The sequence below is a fragment of the Ailuropoda melanoleuca genome, chromosome 15 (assembly GCF_002007445.2).
Source record: "Ailuropoda melanoleuca isolate Jingjing chromosome 15, ASM200744v2, whole genome shotgun sequence".
NCBI classification, from domain to species: Eukaryota; Metazoa; Chordata; class Mammalia; order Carnivora; family Ursidae; genus Ailuropoda; species Ailuropoda melanoleuca.
The window spans coordinates 49,005,774-49,028,382 of record NC_048232.1 but is presented as its reverse complement, the minus strand read 5'-3'; the positions used below and the strand labels follow the sequence as shown (position 1 = coordinate 49,028,382).

Sequence of the window (22,609 nt, the reverse complement as noted above, 5' to 3'; positions counted from 1 at the left end):
TTTCATTCATTTATTCACTTTTTGAGTGTGTACTACATATTGAACATAATTCTAGGCTTTAGATATAATAGTTATCAGGAAAAAATGAAGTTTCCTTACAGAAAAATAAGGAGAGAAAGTCTATCATTTATTTGCTCCCATCTCTCAAAACAAAATTCAACAAAACTAAAACTTGGCTTTATATAAACACTGATCAACATAAAAGAGAAAAGGCACAGATCAAAAGTCATAGGACTTAAATAAGCGGAACATACCAGAGCAAAGTTGTTTTTATGTATGTATGTATGTATGTATTTATTTATTTATCTATTGGAGAGTGAGAGAGAAACAGAGATGATGAGAGAGAGCAGGATCAGGGAGGAGAGGGAGAAGCAGACTCACCACTGAGCAGGGAGCCTGATGTGGGGCTTGATCCCAGGACCACTGAGATCATGACCTGAGCCAAAGGCAGGCACTTAACTGACTGAGCCACCCAGGGCCCCAAAGATGTTAATTCTTTCCAAATTTATTTATAAGTTCATTGTAACTCCAACCAGAATTTCAAGGTCTTCTGTGGAATTGATAAGCTTATCCTAAGGTTAATTTGCAAGAGCAAAGTTTGAGGAAGAGCCCAGTGATTTCTGAACAAGTTAGAAAAGAAACAAATTGGGAGAATACCTCCTATGAGGGAGCAAAGCTTATTGTAGCCTTTCCAGCTTGTGTGGTGCTGTCTTGGAAACCCATTGTCAATAACTACTCTATGTAGTGTCATCAGGACTCAATGACATAGTTGCATTTAGCTGGAGCTCAGTTGGGGTTGAAACGGTTCCAAGGCCTTTCTCCACCTGACCTCTCTAGCAGTACAGTGTGGAATTGAAATTCTGGGGGGCCTCCAACAGAGCAAAAGCAGAAGCTGCCAAGTCTCTTCTAAAGGGTAGGCCCAGAAATCGCACAATATCAAGGCCTCATTCAAGAGGAGGAGAAATCATTTCCACTTTTTTGGGAGGAGTGGCATATGTGTGAAGGAGGGGAGGAATCATTAGTGGCTATCTTTAAAGATAATTCACCACACCAAGAAACAGCATGTTACCAAAACCAAGACAAAACAAAACAATCTTGAAACTACAAATAGACCCACAGGTGATCCAGATGCTGGAGATTTCAGAAAGAGGTTGGAGTATTTGAGGCTGGCAATCACGGAGCTTAGTGTGTCAAAGGGAAGGTAACAACAAGAACAACAACAAATGGTAGGGGAGAAAAGCAAGAGCCAGATTGATCATAATTGACTTATTGGCCTTGGAATAGAGTCATCAGAGTAAGAAGCAATTGAAGAATTTTAAGAAAAGGATCTGACCTGGATTTTCTTTCTGTAAAACAATTTGGAGAAGGAAGAGAAGTGGGAAATCACTAGCTCAGGCCAGAAATGACAGTGGCTTGAATACTGGGCAGGAAGGGGAAGTTTAAAAAAAAACTCTATCATTGTTATTTTTATGTCCCTTTAACTAGAAATTATTAGTTTGCAAATAGATATACAATTAATTTATTTTTTAAACTGTTGTGGATGAAATTTAAAATTAGAGGGACCATACTTCTGATTCATTGTTTAACTGAAGTATAATATAAATATGAAAGTATGCATGCCTCATAAATGGAAAGATTGATGAATTATCACAAAATGAACATAGCATAGGTCTAGAAAGTCCTTCTGTTATCATCTTCTATTTAATTAACTCCTCTTTGCTCTCTAAAGGTAACCACTATCCTGACTCCACATGTAGATTAGTTTTGTCCTATATTTGAACTTTATATAAATGAAATCATTTAATATACATTATTTTTGTGTCTGTCTTCTTTCATGGCACCAAATCATCATCTTCTCCTTCTCCTCCTCCTTCTCCTTTTCCTTCTCCTCCCTCCTTTTCTTCTTTTTCTCCTTCTTCTCCTTCTCCTTCTCCTCCTCCTTCTTCTTCCCCTTTTCCTCCTTCTTCTTCGTCCCCTTCTCCTCCTCCTTCTTCGTCCCCTTCTCCTCCTCCTTCTTCATCCCCTTCTCCTTCTTCTTCCTCTTCTCCTCCTCCTTCTGCTGCTGCTGCCACTGCTGCTTCTTTTTTTTTTACAGTTTTCAGATCATCTCCTCTCCTGTTTCACTGAAAATTCTTTTTCAATCAAGAATTTATGCACTTATCTTTAAAAAAAAAAACCTTTGTTCTGAGAACCAAAAGACTGATAATGGAAGACAAACACATTAGCTTTAAATCGTAATTAAATTGCACATTGATGAATGTATTACTTCTGCACTATTTTGATAGTAGAGGTGATCGGAAGCAAATACAAATAAGAAACATTTCAATGAACAGTTATTTTGAGTATCATAGCAACTGGTTAGTTATACCTTACTCCTTTCTGTCCTTTAGCTTGAGAGGAAAAATAATCAGTAAAGAAGGGAGGGATCATCTGGATTTAAATGATAATTTATGATGAATGATTTACATCATCATATAAAAGATATCAAATATTGTCAATAATTCCTTATATACTTGAAGATCCAAATTTTAAAATACAATTAATTTATGGAAACTGCTTTCCAAATAGAATGTTACGATTATTTTTTTTCTTTTTTGCTTACGGCAGAGGTTCTTTCTGCAAGTTTCTTCTTCTGCGCACAAAGAGCAGGATACTCCTTTAGTGTAAGGGGGCTTATTTGGAAAATTTCCTCTGTAAAAAAGAGAATAATTGATGAGCCTAATGGCTATTAATTTCTCTAATTTTGTGCATGAATTTATGCAAGTTGTTTTGGTCACTCACTCATGAATGTTTAAAAGGAAAAATAACAACTTTTGTCCCAATTTTATGCTCCTTTCTTTTGTAAAAAGAGGCCATTAAAACTGTTTACAGGATGTCCCTAATTCACATGGCAGTTATATTCTTGAATATTCTGTAAAATACAGTTTAGATGTGAACCCAGTGTAATTATACATGTTGACAGTCACAAAGTTTTTGTTGTAAACACTATGGTTATCTCTTGATTTTGTAAATACAATAAATAAAATTTAAATTGCAAGTGGAAACACATGCTTTGTGTTCAGTACCATAGTTCTTATCTAGTTCTTTTGGTGGTGTGTCAATAAGACTTGGCAGCTGTTGTGCCTGCTTTTCAGTAAAATAAGTTGATACATTTTAACAAACCTCTTTTCCTCCCGTCTCTGTATCCGTGGAACACTTAAAAAAGTGTTCCTAGAGTACATTGTTTATCTGTTCATTTGTTGATGGACATTTGGGTTATTCCAAATAAAGTTACTATGCACGTTTTTAACATTCATATATGTTTTACGGGGACCTATATTTCCTTGGATAAAAGGAATGACTAGATCATATGGTAGATGCATATTTAACTTTTTAAGTAACTTCCACACAGTTTTTATGAAGTTGTTGTAACACTTTATATTTCTAACAGCAGTGTTGAGAATTCTAGTTGCTTCACTTCCTTGTCAGGACTTGAATTGGCCAGTCTTTAGCCATTCTAATTGTGTGGTGGTATTCACTGTGGTTTTAATTTGTGTTTACCTAATGATTAATGATGTTCAGCATTTTTTCATGCGCTTATTTTCCATTTGCATGTCTTCTTTGTTAATCTTTTGTCCATTTAAAAAAATTGAGAAGTTTTTCTAATATTGAATTGTGAGAGTTCATCCTATATTCTTGATAAATCAAAGCCCTTATTAGGTAAGCTTTCCAGAGACTTTTTTCCTGTCCATGACATATCTTTTTATTCTCTTACCAGTGTCTTTGAATAGCATTAATTTTAAATTTTAATGAAATCCATCTTATCAATTTGTTCTTTTATGGATCATGGTTTTGATGTGGTAGCTATTTTAAGGTCACAAAGATTTCATCTGTGTGAATTCCAACAGTTTTACAATTTTGAGTTTTACATTTATGTTTGTGATCCATTTTGAGTTAATTATTATAGGTTGTGTGTTGTGTAGACCTAAGTTAACTTTTGTTTTTTATATATGAAAAACAAAAAGTACCAGCATCATTTACTGAAAAATCTTTTTTCCACTGCATTGCTTTTGTGCATTTTTGGAAAATTAGTTGAACATATGTGGACCACCACATATAGGTTTATTTCTGGACTCCACTTTCTGTTCCACTGATCTATTTGTTTAACTTTACATCAATTGTGATTATTCAAGCTTTAATAATTCTTGAAAGCAATAGTGTTAGCCCTTCTGGGGTGCCTGGGTGGCTCAGTCAGTTAAGTGTCTGCTCAGGTCATGATCTCTGGGTCCTGGGATCGAGCCCTTAGTCAGGCTCCCTGCTTAGCAGGGAGTCTGCTTTTCTCTCTCCCTTTGCTCCTTCTCCCTGTTCTTGCTCTCTCTCTCTCTCTCAAAAAAAAAAAAAAAATCTTAAAAAAATAGTGTTAGTGTTTCAAATAAATAGTGTTTCAAATTTTTTTTTCAAGGTTGATTTGGCTATTAAAAGTTCTTTTCATTTCCATATGAATTTTATGATCAGTTTGTCAATTTCTACAATAAAAATCTGGAATTTTCATTGGGATAATATTGACTCTATAGATCAATTCAGTGAAAATTATGTCTTAACAAATTTGAGTCTTTTAATCCATTAACAAGTTATAATCTCTCCAATTATTTGTATCTTTGTTAATTTCTGTCATGAATATTGTGTAGTTTTCAGTGTAGAGATCTTTCATGTCTTCTGCCAGGTTTATTTCTAGATAATTTATATTTTTTGATGCTGTTATAAAGGTGTTGTTATTTTAATTTAATTTATGATTATTTATTGCTAGTGGACATGTAACTGAGTTTTGTATATTGATCTTGTGTCCTGAAAAATTACTAAGTTCACTTACTAGTTTTATTTTTTTTTAAAGATTTTATTTATTTATTCAACAGAGATAGAGACAGCCAGCGAGAGAGGGAACACAAGCAGAGGGAGAGGGAGAGGAAGAAGCAGTCTCTCAGCAGAGGAGCCTGATGTGGGGCTCGATCCCATAACACTGGGATCACGCCCTGAGCCGAAGGCAGACGCTTAACCTCTGTGCCACCCAGGCACCCCCACTTACTAGTTTTAGAAGAATGTTCATAGATTTCATTGGATTTTTTTTATATAGACCTATAGACCAGAAGTCAGTAAAGTATGATCCATAGGCCAAGTCTGGCCTGTTTTTGTGCAGTCTGCAAGCAAAAAAAAAAAATTTTTTTTAAATATTTTTAACAGGTTCTTTAAAACAAAATAAAAGCAAAGATGAGGGTAATAATATATATGGCATATGCAAAGCTTAATATATTTACTCTCTGGTACTTTACAGAAAAATTTTTTTACTATTGATATAATATTACATATAGGTTTTTCACAGCTGTCCTTCATTAGGTTTAAGAAGTTCCCTTCTATTTCCAGTTTACTGAGAGCTTCTATCAGGAATGAAGGTTTAACTTTCTCTCAGTCTATTGAGATGATCATGTTATCTTTATTTTCAGGTTGATTAATATGGTGTATTACATTGATTGATGTATTTAGAATGTTAAACCATCTCTATATTGCTGGAATAAACTCCACTAGGACAAGGTGTCTTAGGTTTTTACTATGTTGATGGATTCAAATGCTAAATTTTGTTTAGAATTTTTGTACCTATATTCACAGGAGATGCTGCTCTGTGGTTTTCCTTTATTTCATTTATACTTTGCAGTTTATGTCCTTTAAGGAATTTTTCCATTTCATCCAAGTTGCCTCTTGATTGATTAACCCCACTGTCATTTTTTTTTTTTTTGAAAGAGAGAGCCCACATGAGACCACATGTGCGAGTAGTGGAGGACAGGCAGAGAGAGAGGGAGAGAGAGAATCTTAAGCAGATTCCATGCTCAGTGTGGAACCTGATGCATGTCTCTGTCTCACAACCTTGAGATCATCACCTGAGCCAAAATCGAGAGTCAGAGTCTTAACTGACTGAGCTACCCAGATGCCCCAACCTCACTGTCATTTGAAATGACCTTCTTTATCCCTAGTTATTATTCTTTACTTAAAAATCCACATTATCTGTTATTAATACAGACCCTGCTACTTTCTTTTGACTAATGTTACCATAGTAAACCTTTTTCCATTCTTGTACTTTTAATCTATTTCTGTGTGTTTCTTTGTTTATTTATTTAATTATTTAAATTCCAGTATAGTTAACATATAATGTTATATTAGCTTCAGGTATACAGTGTAGTGATTCAATAATTTTGTACATTACTCAGTGTTCATCATAATAAGTGTGCTCTTAAATCTCTGTCACCTATTTCATTGATTCCTCCACCTACCTCCCCTCTGGTAACCAGCAGTTTGTTCTCTATAGTTGACTATCCATTTTTTAATTTGTCTCTTTGTTAATTTGTTTGTTTTGTTTCTTAAAGTCCACATATGAGTGAAATTATATGATATTTGTCGTTCTCTGACTTATTTCACTTGGCATTGTACTCTCTAGATCCATCCATGCTCTTGCAAATGGCAAGATTTCATTCTTTTTTATGACTGAGTAATATTCCATTGTATATACATACCACTTCTTTATCCATTCATCAGTTGATGGACACTTGGGTTGCTTCCATAATTTGGCTATTGTAAATAAAGCTGTGATAAACATAAGGGTGCATATATCTTTTCCAATCAGTGTTTACATATTTTTTTGGTAAAATATGTAGTAGTGGAATCACTGGATCATATGGTAATTCTATTTTTAATTTTTTGAGGAACCTACATACTATTTTCCCAGTAGTGGAATCACTGGATCGTATGGTAATTCTATTTTTAATTTTTTGAGGAACCTACATACTATTTTCCACAGTGACTACACCAGTTTACATTCCCCCCAATAGTATATGAGGGTTCCTTTTTCTCCACATCCTAACCAACACTGGTTGTTTCATGAGTTTTTGATTTTAGCCATTCTAACAAGTGTGAGGTGATAGCTCATTGTGGTTTTGATTTGCACTTCCCTGGTGATAAGTGATGTTGAGCATCTTTTCATGTATCTGTTGGCCACATGTATGTCTTCTTTGGAGAAATGTCTGTTCCTGTATTTGACCCATTTTTAATTGGGTTATTTGGTTTTTGTGTCTGTGTTGAGTTGTATAAGTTCTTTATACATTTTGGATACTAATCCTTTACTAGATATATCATTTGCAAATATCTTCTCCTATTCCATAGGCTGCCTTTTACTTTTATTGATTGTTTCCTTTGCTGTGTAGAAGCTTTTTGTTTTGATATAGTCCCAGTAGTTTATTTTTACTTTTGTTTCCCTTGCCTTAGGAGACATATCTAGAAAAATGTTGCTATGGCCAATGTCAGAAAAATTTCTGCCTGTGCTCCCTTCTACAATTTTTTATGGTTTTGGGTCTCACATTTAGGTCCTTAATCCATTTTGAGTTTATTTTTGTATATGGTGTAGGAAAGTGGTCAAGTTTCATTCATTTACATGTAGCTGTTCAGTTTTCCCAGTACCATTTATTGAAGACACTGTCTTTTTCCCATTGCATACTCTTGCTTTTTTGTCAAAGGTCTGTATAATTGTGTGTTTATTTTTGGGCTCCCTTTTCTGTTCTATTGACCTGTGTCTTTTTGTGCCAGTACCATACTGTTTTGATTACCACAGCTTGGTAGATCTTAAAATCTGGGATTGTGATACTTCCAGTTTTGTTCTCCTTTTTCAAGATTGCTTTGGCTATTTGAGGTCTTTTGTCATTCTGTACAAACTTTAGGGCTATTTGTTCTAGTTCTGTAAAAAATGCTGTTGGTATTTTGATAGTGACTACATCAAATCTATAGATTGATTTAAGTAGCATAGACATTTTAGCAATATTGTTCTTCCAACCCAAGAAATGGAATATATTTCCATTTCTTTGTGTTGTCTTCAGTTTCTTTCATCATTGTTTTATAGTCTTTCACCTCCTTGGTTAAGTTTGTTCCTGGATGTTTTTACTATTATTATATTATTTTTAAGCCCAACATGGGGTTGAACTCACGACCCTGAGAACAAATCTGAAGCTGAGATCAAGAGCTGGATGCTTAACTGACTGAGCCACCAAGGTGCCCCTTATTATTTTTGGTGCAACTGCAAATAGGATTGTTGTAAATGTTAATTTCTCTTTCTGCTACTTCATTATTAATATATAGAAATGTAACAGATTTCTGTACATTGATTTTGTATCCTGCAACCTTATTGAATTCATTTATCAGTTGTAGTAGTTTTTTGGTGAAGTTTAGAGTTTTCTATATATAGGGTCATGTCATCTGCAATTAGTGAAAGTTTTACTTTTTCCTTATCTATTTGGATGCCTTTTATTTCTTTTTCGTATCTGATTGCTGTGTCTAGGACTTTCAGTATTATGTTGAATAAAGTGGTGAGAGTGGACATCCTTGTCTTGTTCCTGATTTTAGGAGAAAAGCTCTCTTTTTTTTTTTACTATTGAGTATAATATTAGCTGTGGGATTTTCATATATGGTCTTTATTATGTTGAGGTATGTTCCCTCTAAGCCTACTTTATTGAAGGTTTTTTTTTTTTGAATCATGAATGGATGTTGTACTTGTCAAATACTTTTTCTGTATCTATTGAAACAATCATGTTTTTATTTTTTTATTTATTTTTATTTTTATTTTTTAAAGATTTTATTTATTTGACAGAGACAGACAGCCAGAGAGAGAGAGAACACAAGCAGGGCGAGTGGGAGAGGATGAAGCAGGCTCCTAGTGGAGGAGCCTGATGTGGGGCTCGATCCCAGAACGCTGGGGTCACCCCCTTAACGACTGCACCACCCAGGCGCCCCGAAACAATCATGTTTTTAATCCTTTCTTTTACTCATATGACATATCATGTTAATTAATTTGTGAATATTGAATCACATTTGTATCCCAGGAATAAATCCCACTTGATTGTGGTGAATGATTTTTTAAATATATTGTTGGATTCGGTTTGCTAATATTTTGTTGAGGATTTTTGCATGTATGTTCGTCAGAGTTATTGGCCTATAGTTCTCTTTTTTTGTGGTTTCTTTATCTGGTTTTGGTATCAAGGTAATAGTCTCATAGATTGAATTTGGAAGTTTTCCTTCTTCTATTTTTTGGAATAGTTTGAGAAGACTAGGTATTAACTCTTCTTTAAATGTTTGGTAGAATTTGCCTGTGAAGCCATCCGGTTCCGAACTTTTGTTTGTTGGGAGTTTTTGATTACTGATTGAATTTCATGGCTGGTAGTCAGTCTGTTCAAATTTTCTATTTCTTCCTGCTTCAGTTTTGGTGGAATTTATCCATTTCTTCTAGGTTGTCCAATTTGTTGGCATATAATTTTTCATAATATTCTCTTATAATCCTTTGAGTTTCTGTGGTATCAGTTATTTCTCCTCTTTCATTTATGATTTTATTTATTTGAGTCTCCCCCCCTTTTTTGGTAAGGCTAGTTAAAGGTTTATCAATTTTGTTTATCTTTTCAAAGAACCAGCTTCTGGTTTCATTTATTCTGTTGGGTTTTTTGTTGTTGTTTTGTTTTTTTAGCTTTTATGTCATTAATTTCTGTTCTAATCTTTATTATTTCCTTCTTTTTGCTGATTTTGAGTTGTATTTTCTTTCTTGAGCTCCTTTAGGTGTAAGGTTAGGTTGTTTGAGATTTTTCTTGCTTCTCAGAGTAGGCCTGTATTGCTATAAACTTCCCTCTTAGAGCAGCTTTTGCTGTATCCCAGAGATTTTGGACTATTGTGTTTTCATTTTCATTTGTCTCCATGTATTTTTTATATTTCCCCTTTGATTTCTGGTTGACCCATTCATTGTTTGGTAGCATGTTACTTAACCTCCATGTGTTTATGTTCTTTACAGATTTTTTTCTTGTGGTTGATTTTTTAAAATTATTTTTGTCTTTATATTTAAAGTGTGTTTGTGTAGGGGCACATAGCTGGCTCAGTCAGTGGAGTTTGTGACTCTTGATCTCAGGGTTGTGAGTTTGAGCCCCACATTGGGTGTATAGATTACTTAAAAATAAAATCTCAAAAAAAAAAAAGTATGCTTTTGTAGGCAGCATATAATTTGTTCGTGATTTCTTATCCAATCTTGGAATCTCTGCCCTTTTTTTGGGTGTTTATATCATTTAAATTTGATGTGATTAGGTTTTTTTTTAAGATTTTATTTATTTATTTATTTATTCATTCATTCATTTATTCATTTATTTATTTTGAGAGAGTGTGTGTGTGTGGGGGGGAAGGGGCAGAAGGAGAGGGAGAGAAAGAATTTCAAGCAGACTCCATGCTGAGTGTGGAGCCCAGAACAGGGCTTGATCTCATGGACATGAGATCATGACCTGAGCTGAAATCAAGAGTCAGACGCTTAACTGACTGAGCCACCCAGGCACCTGTGATGTGATTATTGATATAGTTAGGTTTGAGGCTATCATCTTATTTATTCTGTTCACCTCATCTGTTCTTTGTTTCCCTTTTCCTCTTTTTCTGCTTTTCTTTGGATTAATTGAATATTTTTTAAAATCTAATTTTACCTGCTTTGTTGATGCCTTTGCTATAAGTAGTTTATTATTTCAGTAGTTGGAGTTTATAGTATACATCTTTTACTTATCACAATTTAAATTATTGTACTTAACAGAATAGAAGAAACTTAATATACTTACATTTTTCTCTTTTAGCCTTTATGCTGTAGTTATCACATATTTTAATTTTATGTGGTTGTAACTCTCACAATGCATTGCTGTTATCTTTGATTAAACAATTATCCTTGGAAAAGAATTAAATAATGAGGGGCGCCTGGGTGGCACAGTGGTTGAGCGTCTGCCTTCGGCTCAGGGCGTGATCCCGGCGTTGTGGGATCGAGCCCCACATCAGGCTCCTCCGCTATGAGCCTGCTTCTTCCTCTCCCACTCCCTCTGCTTGTGTTCCCTCTCTCGCTGGCTGTCTCTATCTCTGTCAACTAAATAAAATCTTTAAAAAAAAAAAAAGAATTAAATAATGAGAAAAACATCCTATGTATTACTCCTGTAGTTACCATTTCCAGTGGTTTGAAAAAATATTTTAATTTTGAAATATATTTTCAAAAGATAGAGAGAATTCTTAGTGGACAGTTTTTTTTTCTTCCATTATTTAAAGATATTGCTGTTTTCTCTCTCATGTTGTTTTCACTGAGAAATCTGCTGTCATCCTTATCTTTGTCCTTCCGTATGTAACATGTCTTAGTTCTCTGCTTTTAAGATTTTCTCTTTATTACTGGTTTTGAAATGTTTTATTGTAAGGTGAGTTGGTGTAGTTTTCTTCATGTTTCTTGTGACTTGGGATTTGTTAGCCTTCTTGGTTCTGTGAATTTATAATTTTCCTTAAGTTTTTAAAGTCTTGGGCCATATTTCTTAAAATATTTTTCTGGCCCTGCCTCTTTCAGGAAATCGATTCTCCCTAAACTTATCTCACAGATAACTGATGCTCTTTTTATCTTTTTTGGATTCTTTTCCCCTATATATTCTATTTTGGATGGTAATAAATAAGTGTTCAGTAGTTCTGCAATTTCTCTGGTATTTATAAAAACTGTACTTTGCCTGAAGTTTTAAAGCTATGTATTTGTCATTTTTGTTTTTGTTTCTGATTGAGAGGCAACCAAAGAAAATACAGAGTTATACACATTTCTACCTCTCCATAGCAATTTTGGCATATCTTAGATCCTTTTTGCAAATTATGTATGTTTATTCTTTGCTTGTGTTTTCATTTTTGGTACATTTAAAAAAAATGGTCTTTAGAAGAGTTGGGCTACTAACTGATTATTATCTTCTTCCTTTTACAGGTCTATTGGGATTAGAGTTCCAGAATTTCATTTCTGGGGACTCCCGTTAGGCTAATGTTATATTTCCATTTAGATATGCAATTATCAGCAAGACAATTAAAAATTATGATATTCTTTCTTAGAAGAATGTGCATTTCACTGTCATTCTCAGTCATTTACTCATCCTGGTTATGTCATATTAGAGAAGCATCTGCCAACCTATTTTGTGTTCTACATACTTAGATATTACGGTGGCAAAGTATTTGATATTCTCTCTCTTTTTTTTTAACTTAAACAGTTTCCATAATTTTCATTCTCAAGTTTAAGTATTTCATGGCAGGTATAATTTTTTATGTAAGATAATGTTCTCTCACCACCTTCTATTTTAATGTATTTCTTGAGTAGTGCTACAAAGAGAGACTTCAACTTATTAAAAATACACTTGTCTCTTTATTATAAGGTTATTTTGGGAACAATTCTTAACATGTATTTTAATTTAAAATATTTTTAATAGCAAAATAACTTACGCAGGTCCATAGTTGCATACAAATATTGCAGTTTGAAATCCCCCAAGTTCAGGACACATTGTCACGGCACAACCAACTTTATAGGAACTGGCCCAAACTACCTATAAGGAAAGGAATTTTAAAATAAAATATGTGAAACAACTTTATGCAAACAGTGCATTATGGGAGCAGGTATAATCTTTGTCATGGTACCAAAAATGAATGCACATAGCTATTTATTCTCCGTTTATTTTCTTAATTTTTAATATTAACTTCAAAACAATTATTTTGTTAAGGCTACTTTCCTGAGGCCTACTTTCCTGAGGCCTATCTAGTTTTTCCTCACTTAATTCTCATAAATTCGAAAGGAGAATATAACAAAAAGACAAAATCATATTTTTTCTAGGTGACTTATGAAATATATTTTAATTTTCTCCATGGGCATATTATGTTAAAATCAGACTATAAATAAGAACAATAATAATTTTTATTTCTTTTTCTCAGAAAAATTCTACTTCGTTAATGATCACATTTTAAATTTTGTGGTCTTAACCATATTCTTACCTTTGTTAAGCTAACAAGAGACAGATAAGGATTGAGATTAAGAACATAATGAGTCTTCTGCAAAAGATGCCTGCCACAGAGATGGTGAATCTTTATTTTTGTCTAGTTGCAAAGAATAGCAAAGTTATTCAACAGGAAGATGACTCCTATGGAAAACTGACATGGGAAGAGAGAGAAAAAAGTGAAGAAGATTACTATTTCTTTAGTAACAATAAGATGAAAGAAGAATAAGAGAGAAGTAAGAGATGAGTTTTGCTTCTAACCATGTGAGTGGCTTTAAACACTGACATCAATTCTGAGCTAGTTTCCTAATTAATAAAACGAGATTAAGCTTGATCCTTAAAAGATCCTTTTCTCTTTGAATGTCTCAAAAAGTTAATAAGCCATACAGCTGCAAGCTGTATTTTTTCCAAGAAATCATGTTCAAAAATTTGGTTCATGAGTATGTGGCTACTCCATGAAATTCTCTTTGCTTAATGGATCTAAGTTATGATTCTGTTTTGGCTTTGATAATGGTAAAAGTAAATATCAACTATGTGTAGGTTTAAAATGTACTGCTTTCATTAAAGGGACTAGAGGTGACAATATGAACATTGGTTGTAACTTCAATATGAATATCTGCAAATAGTAAATGCAGGAAATTTTTAGCTCATTTTGTTTAGAAAATTAAGCAAGATATAGTTGCTGAACAAGTAGAAAAAATGCACCCATTCTTAATTATTTAAGCATATATGTAAATTAGCCAGTGGGGAGTGAGCTTCCAATTCTGATGTAGCAATGATAGCGGAGAAGGAGTATTTGGGAACAGATTCCTTTTGACTTGAAACAAAAGAGAGAGACAAAGGATTATATAAAGGCTGTGAGTTAGTCTTGATGCCGTACTAGGGATATTACATTCTGCTTGTTATCAGTATACCTAACATTTGGATTCCATTCTTTCGATTTTCCCAGCAGTAACCAAACCATATTCTTTGCAGACATCCATCCTGAGACTTATAGTGTCCTTTTGTTGGACAAAGAGTGAATAGAAGGGGAGCATGGAAGCTGCTAATCTTGTTCAGTGCTTCTCTGATAAAAATGACTTGCTTTAAGTCACTATATATTAATGCATCTTATACAGATGAGTAAGTTTGGAGAAGAAAGCCCTTTTTATTGCTTAAATGGAGCTTCCTAGGAGTTCAGTGCCATTTTTAGGATTGATTTAGCTTAAAAGTGACTTCCACTCCTCAAAAAAATTCCCACTGAAATAACCAGAGTACTTGGGAAAATAATGAGAAATAAAGTTTTTCGAGATACTGGACATTAGTATCTTGAAAAGGACAATGCCCTCTGTGAGTTGAGGGGAAAGGATTCAGGCTGTACAATTGTCCCAGATTATTGCTTTGACAGATTTTCCAGTCCATGGCTGGGGGGTTGAGAGCTGGGAAACCAGCAGAAGCTTGATGGATTCACACAGTTGAGAGGCAGAGCTGAGAGTCTGGGGAGACAAAGGAGGCAGGAGCTTAGAGAATATAGAGGAGGGAGGTGAAAGTCTCACAGTGATACAGCTGTAGAGATCTACAGAGAGTCCTCATCATCAATCCAGCAGCTCATTAATCAGCATGTATATGAAGAAACTGCCTGAGGCCTGGGAAAGAACCACCTATAAAAACTAGAGGTAAGGATGCTAAGACTTAAACAGGGCCAGGAATAGAGCCTGTTCCTGCTAGCCACATTGGAAAATACCAATTTCTGGGGCATTGGTGGAGTACACTCAAGGCTCTTGCTTTGCAAGAATCAAAAAAATTAAAAAATTTTCAGATAATGTAATTGTATCCCAGAAGACAGTTCAAGAATATTTAGAGATATATAAATAAACCCAGCATTCAACAAGGCAAAATTTATAAATTTGGGAATATAATAAATTTACCCAGCAGCATGATAAGAAGCAGGAAAATTTGACCCATAATGAAGAGGGAAAATCAATCCATTGAAACTAACCCAGAACTAACCTAGATGATAGAATGGGGGGGGAACATTAAAATAATGATTATAACTGTATCCCATATGATTAATAAGTTAGATGAAAGATTAAATACTAGATACAGTCATTGACTGATTAGTGAACTTAAAGCAATAAGACTATCTGAAATTAATCACAGAAGAAAAAAATTAGGAAAAGGGAGAAGAGAACATCAGTCAACTGTGGAAAACTTCAAGTGGCCCTCTACATGAGTAACAACTCTGGGAAGGGAGTAGCAAGAAAGAATGACAGAAATAGTTGAAAAAATAATGACAAACATTTTTCAAAATTTGATTTAAACCACAGACCTACAGTTCCAAGAAGTTTGTAAACTGCAGCAGAAAAAAACATGAAGAAAACTGCAGTGCATTATTATGAAATTGCTCACGACCTGTAATAAAGGAAGAATTGTAAAAGTCAGAGCAAAAAGACGCATAAAGTACAAAGGAATAAAGAAAAGATTATAGTAGATTTTTTGTTGGAAACAGTGCAAGTGAGATGACAGTGGAGTAAGATTTTCAAAGTTTGGAAAAACAAGACAAACAAAAGAAACAAAATAAATTCCAGGACGTAGAATTCTATTCCCAGTATAAATATCTTTCAAATGAAGGAGTGTTTTTTTAGATACTCAAGAGAAACTCAAAAGAAAATGCTAAAAAAGTCTTTTGATTGCAATATGTATAAATAAGAACTAATCAACAAAATGTCAAATGCTTACCTGCGTATAATGGCCACAAGCTTTGGAACATGATAGGGTATCATAATCATAAAATTCAGTTTCATTAAACCAAGCAACAACAGCAAAGTGTGGTGAAAATATGCTTAATCCGCCTAACCAGATATTTTCTCCAACAAATTGAAAAGTTGGATGGCATCCGTATGATTTTGATAAGCAGGAGTTGTGTTTGAATGTGCACTTGTTTGCCCACGCTTTAGCAATCTTCGCTAAACCATCATCCCAAATCTGAAAGATAAAATAATTTAAATTGAATTGTGCATATTTGCTTGGATTAAAGCTATTCTAGTGATTGTAATCCAATTTTGTTTATTTTAATAAAATGTAGGATTTTTTGGTATTATGTTTACAGTTAGTCATTTTTTCTAGTTACACTTCAGAAACATTTAGTACCCACTCTATGACAGTTTATCTTTGAATTTCCAATACCTTGCAGATGGCCTAGTACAGTAGAGGCACCCAACAAATATATTCAAATGTGATTTAAGTAAGTCAAGAGTTCACAGTCTAGTAATTCAGGTCATGCAAATATATTATAAGTGAAATATGAGTACCCATTTATAAGTAAAAAAGGAAAATGCCTCTTAGCATACCAGGAACAGAATTTCCTTAATTTGGTCAAGAATATCTACCAAAACCAAAAAACGCTACAACCAGCATCAATATACTGGTGAAATATTGAAAGCTTCCCCCAAGATTGAGAATGAAACAAGAAGTCTCATTATTTCTATTTAAAATAATACAGGAAGTTAGGTGGTATAATAAAATATGTGAGTTATAAATACATAAGAAAAAAATAAAATGTATAAAGACTGGAATCTGTCATTACTCATGGATAAGACTGGGTACATAGAAAATTCAAATGAATACACAAACAAAAGTATGGGAAAAATGAAATTTTCAGTTTCCAAATATCAGAAAAGTATACAAAATTGTATTTCCATATATGCTTCAGAAACAATTTTAAAGATAACAAATATATAAAAACAAATCCAATAAATGATATAAAAAATTCCTACACTAAAAAAGCTACAAAACATCACTCAGGTTAATTTATAAAGACTTCAATGGATAGATGTAAAATGTTTATGAACTGGAAGATTTAATATAGGTAAAGAATTGGATATTGATATTTAATCCATTTCTAGAAAAAAATCTAAGTAGCTTTTTTTTTTGGTGGAAATTGATTTCAAAATTCATATGAAAATTCAAAGAACCCACAATAGCTAAGACAATCTTTAAAAAGTCAAACAAGGCTAGAGGACTTACTGTACCAGATATCAAGACATCATAAATATACATAAAGACATTGTGGTATTGGTACAAAATATGGATAGACAAATATCCCAAGGAAACAGAGTAGAGTCCAGAATCAATTTTTGACAAGAGCGGCGACATCTTAACATAGGTATATTGGCAAGATGATTTTTTTTAATTTAAGTAAACTTTATGCCCAATGAGGGGCTTGAACTTACAACCCCAGGATCAAGAGTCGCATGCTCTGCCCACTGAGGCAGCCCCTGGCAAGATAATTTTTAAAAAGTATTTTTATTTTAAATTAATTGTAGATTCACAAGGGGTTACAAAAATAGTACACAGTGGTCCTGTGCAAACTTTGGTTTCCCCATTGATAATGTTTTATGTGACTATAAAACAATATCAAAATGAAGAAATTGACATTGGTACAATCAACAGACATTAAGATTTCAGTAGTTTTACATGCATTCATTGTGTGTATGTGTGTCTGTGTATTTCTATGCAATCTTATCACATGTGTAAATTGAAGTAATCACCCCCACAATCAAGATGCGTAACAAACCATTGAAATGTTGCAGAAAAATAAGAATCAGACTGGTGAGAGATCAAGTGATACTTGGAGAAGTAGGAGAACTCGGATTTATTTTACGCCCGTGGACCCAGATAAGCTCGTGCTCCAAATTCTGGGCCCAGGGCCATGGGGTTACGGGGCTTTTATAGCGGATTGCAGGCAGTCAGGTTCCAAGGGCTATGCTGACTGCTGGTAGGTGGGTTTAAACTGGGGGAGTGGGGGCTGTTTTAGGAGGGAACAGTAGTGCAGGGAGCCTGTGGCGGGAAGCCTGTTTACAGAAGCAGAAAGGGCGGGTTATCTCCTGCTCCCAGTAAGGCTTCTGGTTATCTCTAGCTTATTGTTAGTAACTTTCCATCTTCTGGGGCCTCCTGGCCTGGGCTGGCTTTGGTAAGTTTTCTCTCTTCACTATCATCACAATGATCCCTCATACTAATGCTTTAAAGTCATACTCACTCACTTCCCCATCTTATCCCTAATTCCTGGTAATCATTAATGTGTTCACCATCTCTGTAATTTTGTCATTTCAAGAATGTTACATAAACAGTCACAATATGTAACCATTTTGAGATTGGTTTCTTTTTTTTTTTCACTCAGCATCGTTCCCTTGAGATCCGTCCATAATGTTCCATGTGTTCATAGTTTATTCCTTGCTGCTGAGTGGTATTCCACAGTATGGATATACCACAGTTTGTTTAACCTTCATCTGTTGATGGAAATTTTGATGTTTACCAGTTTGGGTTATTACAAATAAAGCTGCAGTGAACATGTGTGAACAGGTTTTTGTGTAACAGTTTTCCCTTCTCTGGGAAAAAAGGAAAAGGAAAAAGCACCCTAAGAGGGCGATTGTTGGGTCGTATGGTAAGCGTACATGTGGTTTTTTAGAATAAGAGGACCAAACTATTTTCTAGAATGGCTGCAACATTTTACATTTTACATTCCCACCAGCAAAGTATGACAGATATAATTTTTCTACATCCTCTTGAGTATTTGATGTTGTCACTGTTTTTTATTTTAGTTTTTCTAATCGGTGTGTAGTAATACTACATTGTGCTTTTAATTTGTATTTCCCAATGGCTAATGTGGTGAACATATTTTCATGCACTTATTTTCCATTTGTGCGTCCTTGTAGTGAAATGTCTCTTCAGTCTTTTGTTCGTTTTCTTTTTTTTTTAATACTGAGTTTTGAGGGTTCCTTATATATTCTAGATAGCAGTTCTTTGTGAGATAACTTTATGTGTATTTTCTGCTATTCTGTAGCTTGTCTTTATATGTATTAACAAGGTATTTTAAAGAGCAAAAGTTTTTAATTTTGATGATGTTTAACTTGCTATTTTTTAATAGCTTGCAGTTTTGGTGTCATGTATAATCAAAGTAATCTGCCATATTAGGAAGCCTCAATAGTTGTAGATCCTGAGGATTTTCTCTACTTTTCCTTCTAAAAGTTTTATAGTTTTGTGTTTTATATTTAAATATGTGATTTATTTTGAGTTAATTTTTATATAATGTATAAAGTTTAGGTCAAAATTTTTTTAATTGTTTTTTGTTTTGCTTATGAATGTCAAAAATCTGTAGAGTTGTTCATAGTATACACCTTGAAGGATCTGTAATAATATTCCTGATTCATTCCTGATATTGGTTATTTGTGCCATTGTCGTTTTTTTAATAATAATTTTTTATTATATTATGTTAGTCACCATACAGTACATCCCTAGTTTTTGATGTAAAGTTCCATGATCCATTACTTGCATATAACACCCAGTGCACCATATACGTGCCCTCCTTAATACCCATCACCAGCCTATCCCAATCCCCCACCACCCTCCCCTCTGAAGCCCTCAGTTTGTTTCCCAGAGTCCATAGTCTCTTATGCCATTGTCTTTTTTATTAGTCTTTTCAAAGAATCATATATATATTCCATGGGTTTTTTTCTATCATTTTAATTTGCAACTTCATTGATTTCTCCTCTTCCATTATTTTCTTCCTTCTGCATGTTTATTTTGCTCTTTTCTTGTTTGTTTAGATAGAATCTAGATTATTTATTTAAAAGCTTTCCCCTTTGTAATGTAGCCATTTAGTGCTTGTTGAGCCGGGTGTTGAAATTTCCAAATGGAATTGAGAACTTTTCTATTTCTTCTCTCAGTTCTTTTGGTTTCCTTCCTGTATTCTAAAGGTCTGTTGTTTGAGGCATACAAATTTTTAATTAAAATTTCTTTGATGGATTGATTGTTGTATCATTATATAATGTTGTTCTCTGGTGCTTTTCTTTGCTTTGAAATCTTCTGTATCTGATATTAATAAAGCCACTCCTGCTTTCTTTTGATCAACCTCTGTATGTCATGTCTTTCTCCAGCATTTTACTTTCTTTTTTTTTTTTTTTAAAGATTTTATTTATTTATTTGACAGAGATAGAGACAGCCAGCTAGAGAGGGAACACAAGCAGGGGGAGTGGGAGAGGAAGAAGCAGGCTCATAGCAGAGGAGCCTGATGTGGGGCTTGATCCCAGAACGCTGGGATCACGCCCTGAGCCGAAGGCAGATGCTTAACCGCTGTGCCACCCAGGCGCCCCAGCATTTTACTTTCAATCTGCCTATATCATTATATTTGAAGTGAGTTTCTTGGTTATAGCATATTGTTGGCTCACATTTTTTTAATCCATTCTGATACTCCCTGATTTTTAATTGATGTATTTATACCATTTACATCAAATGTACTTATTGATAAGTTAAAGCATAATCCTACCATTTTATTGTTTATTTTTTATTATCCCTTTGTTTTTCATTCCTGTTTCACTTTTCCTGCCTTTCTTTGAGCTACTCGAATGTTATTTAGAATTCTACTTTGATTTATCCATAGCGTTTTTTAATATATATGTTTTAATGGTTGCTATAGATATTACATAATTTTTGTAACTTGTCATTAACTACTGGTGTCAGCATTTTACCTGTTTGACTAAAGTATAGAAATATTGCTTTCATTTATGTTCCTTTACCACTCACGTCACCAATAATATAATTGTCTTAAATATTTCTTCTACATACATTAAGAACCATATCAAACAATATTATAAAATTTACTTCAACTGTGTAACATAATTTAGAAAACATAATGGAAGAATACTTTGTTATATTTACCCATATTTTTACATTTTGCCTTGTTCTTTCTTCATCCCTGATATTCTGAGAATCTTGTTTCATCATTATCTTAGTGTTTGAAGAACTTTTCTGAGCTATTCTTTTAGAGTGGGTCTGCTTATGACAAATTATTTTAGTTCTCCTGAATCTGAGAGTGTTTAATTTCATCTTAATTCCTGAACTATATTTTCTTTGGGTAGGATTCTTTTTTTTTTTTTTTAAAGATTTTATTTATTTATTTGACAGAGATAGAGACAGCCAGCGAGAGAGGGAACACAAGCAGGGGGAGTGGGAGAGGAAGAAGCAGGCTCATAGCAGAGGAGCCTGATGGGGCTTGATCCCAGAACGCCGGGATCACGCCCTGAGCCGAAGGCAGATGCTTAACCGCTGTGCCACCCAGGCGCCCCTTGGGTAGGATTCTTGATTGACTATTTTTTGAAATTGAAAATATTATGCCACTTCCTTTGGGCTTCTATGGATTTGGATGAGAAATTTGATGACATTGAAATTGTTGTGTTTCTTTAGGTAATGCATTGGTTTTTTTCCCCACTGCTTTAGATGTTTTTTCTTTGTCTTAAATTTTCTGAAGTTTGATTATATGATGTATCTTGGCATGAATTTCTCTAGGCTCATCATAGTTGGGCTTCACTCAGATTTATTGTTCATGTCTTGACCCAAATTTTGGAAGTTCTCAGCCACTTTTTCTTAGGATATTTTTTCTGCTCCTCCCCATCTTTCTCCATTCCTTCTGGGACTCCAATGACATGAATACATATTTTGTTCTTGCTGTATAGATCCCTGATGATCTGTGCATTTTTTTCTTCAGTCCATTTTCTCTCTGTTGTTCAGATTTGGTAATTTATATTGTTCTATTTTCAAGTTTACTAATTTTTTCTTTTGTCATATTCATTCAGCTATTGAGCCCATCCAGTGAGTTGTGTGGTTTTTTTTTTTTTAAGTAATCTCACACCCAATTTGGGGCTCAAGCTCATGACCCCAAGATTAAGTCTCATGCTCTAATGTCTGAGCCAGTCAGGCACCTCCATCCAGTGAATTTTTCATTTTTGGTTATTATATTTTTCAGGTGTAAAATGCCCATTTAAATCTTCTATATAACTTTGATTTCTTTGCTGAGACTTTTCTATTTTTTCATTTGTTTTAAACATTTTTATAATTGCTCTTTGAAGCATTTTTATAATGAGTCCTTTAAAACTTTTGTCAGATAATTCTAATATCTGTGTTGTCTGGGTGTTGGCATCTGTTGTGTTTTCTCATTCATGTGGAGATTTTTCTGGTTCTTGGTAGGATGAGTGATTTTTCATTGCATGCTTGATATTTTGAGTTTCATGCTATGAGACTCTAGATTTTATTTAATCCTCCTGTTTTAGGGGGTTTCACTAACACTGTTCCAATGGGGGGGAAAGGGATACCACCTCTTTTATCACTTGATCGGTGGAAGAAAGTCTAGGCTTCCTACCCTTTTGTATTTGCTGACATCATCATCCCACCAGGAGAGTACGTGTTCACTTTTTATCACCCACTAAGTGGGATGAAAATCTAAGCTCCCTACTTGTCTTCTACCAATACCACAGGAGAGGAAGGGGTACCTCAATATCTTGTGTGACTGGAAGTCCTGACATGGCCTCCACTGATACCATGGGGAGGTTGTTGTGAGGGCCACTTCATTACTGCTGGGTGGTAGTAAAAATCCAGGTTCCATGATTGGCCTCTTCTGATACCACCCTGGCTGGGAAGGGAAAGGGCACCATATTATTGCCTCATGAAGGCTAGAAGCCTCCTCACTTAGCCTTCTCTGGCACAACATTTGTAGAGAGGAGGTGAGAGAGGTGCTTTACTAGCATCACAATGATAGTTTAGGCTCTCCACTTAGCCTTTGCTAAAAAAAGATAGGAGGGTTGTTGCTTCCCTTCCTCACTTCCACTGTTATTTGTCCAGAATAGGATGGTTATTGTTTAAAAAAAAAAAGTTTCGGGGCACCTGGGTGGCTCAGTTGTTAAGCATCTGCCTTTGGCTCAGGGCGTGATCCTGGTGTTCCAGGATCGAGT

General features: G+C 34.3%; 2 protein-coding genes across 2 annotated transcripts in view; one reads left to right on the top strand and one right to left on the bottom strand.

Moving 5' to 3' along the window:
• Positions 1–22,609, top strand: part of CAPS2 (calcyphosine 2) — a 145,920-nt gene that overhangs the window by 64,547 nt on the left and 58,764 nt on the right. The gene's annotated exons all lie outside the window — the stretch shown is intronic.
• GLIPR1L1 (GLIPR1 like 1) overlaps positions 1–22,609 on the bottom strand; it is a 34,622-nt gene that overhangs the window by 859 nt on the left and 11,154 nt on the right. Inside the window, exons 2-4 of the mRNA XM_019801168.2 lie at positions 15,567–15,812; positions 12,304–12,404; positions 2,603–2,691 (exon numbers count right to left, since the gene is read on the bottom strand). Of these exons, the coding sequence (XP_019656727.1) occupies positions 2,603–2,691; positions 12,304–12,404; positions 15,567–15,812 (436 nt within the window). The remainder of the gene's footprint in view (positions 1–2,602; positions 2,692–12,303; positions 12,405–15,566; positions 15,813–22,609) is intronic.